The sequence below is a fragment of the Cyprinodon variegatus genome, unplaced genomic scaffold, assembly GCF_000732505.1.
Source record: "Cyprinodon variegatus isolate N-32 unplaced genomic scaffold, C_variegatus-1.0 Scaffold723, whole genome shotgun sequence".
NCBI classification, from domain to species: Eukaryota; Metazoa; Chordata; class Actinopteri; order Cyprinodontiformes; family Cyprinodontidae; genus Cyprinodon; species Cyprinodon variegatus.
In genome coordinates this window covers 260,849-263,442 of record NW_015151176.1, presented here as the reverse complement: position 1 = coordinate 263,442, position 2,594 = coordinate 260,849, and the positions used below count along the sequence as shown (strand labels likewise).

At 35.9% G+C, this 2,594-nt stretch overlaps 1 protein-coding gene across 1 annotated transcript in view; it reads left to right on the top strand.

Annotated features, from left to right (window-relative positions):
* LOC107097773 (pregnancy zone protein-like) overlaps positions 1 to 2,594 on the top strand; it is a 45,689-nt gene that overhangs the window by 8,892 nt on the left and 34,203 nt on the right. The window contains exons 6-7 of the mRNA XM_015395056.1: positions 424 to 589; positions 680 to 764. Of these exons, the coding sequence (XP_015250542.1) occupies positions 424 to 589; positions 680 to 764 (251 nt within the window). The remainder of the gene's footprint in view (positions 1 to 423; positions 590 to 679; positions 765 to 2,594) is intronic.

The window sequence follows — 2,594 nt, the reverse complement described above, 5'->3', positions numbered from 1 at the left end:
CGATACCGCACCGTGACGTCACAAACCAGTAGGTGGCAGTAGTGTTCTTTGACAAAGTAAAGCTCATTCAAATGAAAATTACTCTTAATTAAAAACGCGTATCATTTATTGAACAGGATGGAATAATTTCAGATTTAAAGTTCTTTCAGAAGTTTGAATTCTGAATAAGACCAAACTTTTTCTTTAAAGACCTAATTGTTAGATGCAAAGACAGTAATTGGAGGATTAATATAGATGTTGACAATTTCAGAAATAAAAAAAAAAGATGTCATCAGCTGAGATTCCCTCAACAGACCAGATAAGAAATCAATAAGCAAGGTCAATTTATAATTTCTATTTTTTTAATCTTTACAGACAGCATTAGTTGTTTTGTTGTTTTTTTTACTTATTTTAATTAAATATTTCTGTAATTGCCGTGTGTAGGATCCCAATTCCAACCGCATTGCCCAGTGGCTGAATCAGGAAATCAATAAGGGCATCCTAGACCTGTCTCACCCCTCTATCCCTGAGGCCGCAGAGGGAACCTATACCATCACTGCTGTGATGGCCGACGGGGAGATCTCACACATCTTTGAAATCAAGGAGTACGGTGAGTTTGAGACGATTTGAAACGATGCAGGTTGTCACTTTGGAGGCTGGTTGAATTTTTTATTTTTACTTTTTTTTACTTTTGTTGCAGTTTTGCCAAAGTTTGAGGTAAAGGTGGAGATGCCCAGCGTGATTACCATCCTGGATAAAACCACAACGTTTAAAATCTGTGGACAGTAAGTGACCAAAATTCAATGGATGCTAACCTAACTTTGTTTTTGTTTCTTTGTCTGGTTTTCAATGGAAAACTAAATCCAGTTTGTTAAACTTATTTATTGTTGACCTTTTCCCAAAATCCAACATTCTGACCCACAGAATAACAGAGATGACCAAGTAAAGATTAATATGGAGGGAATTTTGGTTTTCTGGAGAAAACGAGTTCATTTTCGCATTATCTAAAGATAATGAACGCCATTTTCTCGTGGTAACGAGATGATTGGTGTGTGTTAAAACTGATTGCATCCTTCAATACCAAAACAACGCAAGATAATTTGTTAGTATAAGTCATGGCAGCCTGTGTATAATTCTGTAAATAATCCTGTGTTTAACTTTTAGCTAATGAGAACGTTGTTGGTTTGATGATTTGCTTCTACTTCTGATTCATAAGCAATTAGACCTACGCCTCCAGGTGATTTATGAACAGCACCAGTGTTACACCTGCAACAGGTATAACCCCATTAACCCCCAAAATGAGTCCAGATTAAACATTTTCATTAAAAAATATTCTTTTCTACTGCATTCCATGCAGAAAAGGAAACTGATTATTTTTTGCACACGCGGTACTGCGACTGCACAACTATAGGCCCCACAGGCATGGATGGACTGGGAATCCAGGGCTGAGGCCAGCCTCCTTCATTACTCACACAGAATCAGAATAAGAATCGGGTTTATTGCCATTGTTAGTGAAGGAGTTCACAAACTAGGAATTATTTATGGTACAATCGTGCAACATGAAACATATAATATGAAATAGGTAAATAAAATTATAAAAATCTCTAAAAACACTGGGGTATAATGTATGCAAAAAATAGACTAATAGGATAAAAATATGGATAAAAAAATATAAAAAGTAAAAGGTTAATCATTTCGTTATCTGAATAAATCAATAACTGTTTTCTCGTGATAACGATATAATTATCTTATCACGAGAAAACAATGAATTGTTTAAATGATAATGAGATAGTTATGTCATGATCTCAGGAAGGCAATGGAAAAGAAAGCTTAGTATGACCGCTCCCGGCTTCCGTAGTTCCATTTTTGATACAAGAAAAAAAAAACGTTTTGTAAATGGAGATTTAAAGAAAGAAAAGCAATCCAAAAATAAAACTATGATTAATAGTTAAAGTAATTGACCAAAAACGGTTTTGAGTGTAAATTTGCTGTTTGCTCAGATTTTTTTTTTTTTTCAGATTCTTGTCACATTTTTTTTTATTCTATTTTCTCAAATTCTCTCATATTTTATTTTCCTAAGTTTTTTTTTTGTTTGTTTGTTTTACTTTTTCTCCTCAAATTTCTCCTTTTCAGATACAAGTAGAATTCTTTTCTAATGCATTGTATAGTTCACATTTTATCCACTTTCCTCTGAAGCAGGGAACAAATTCAATTCAATTCAGCTTATTTCTATAGCGCTAATTCACACCGTGTCATCTCAAGGCACTTTAAAGAGACAATTTCACCAGATCATACAGTCAAATTTATTCAAAGTTTTCTATCTAAGGAAAAGTAGTTGATTGCATCGACTTTTTGACACAAAGGCAATCCCTCACACTAAGCATGCTGGTAGCGACAGTGGAGAGGAAAAACGGCCTTGGAACAGGAAACAGGAACAGGAAACCTCCAGCAGAACCATGCTCAGTGTGAGCGGCCATCTGCTGAGGCTGACTGGGGTTCAAGGAGACACAAGCAGACATAGAAAAAGAAGCATAGATACAAAAGACAACTGTCAACCAGCTCCACAGGCGGCCCCGTCCAGGAAACACACAGCCAGGCAGACGAGCTCCGAGCCA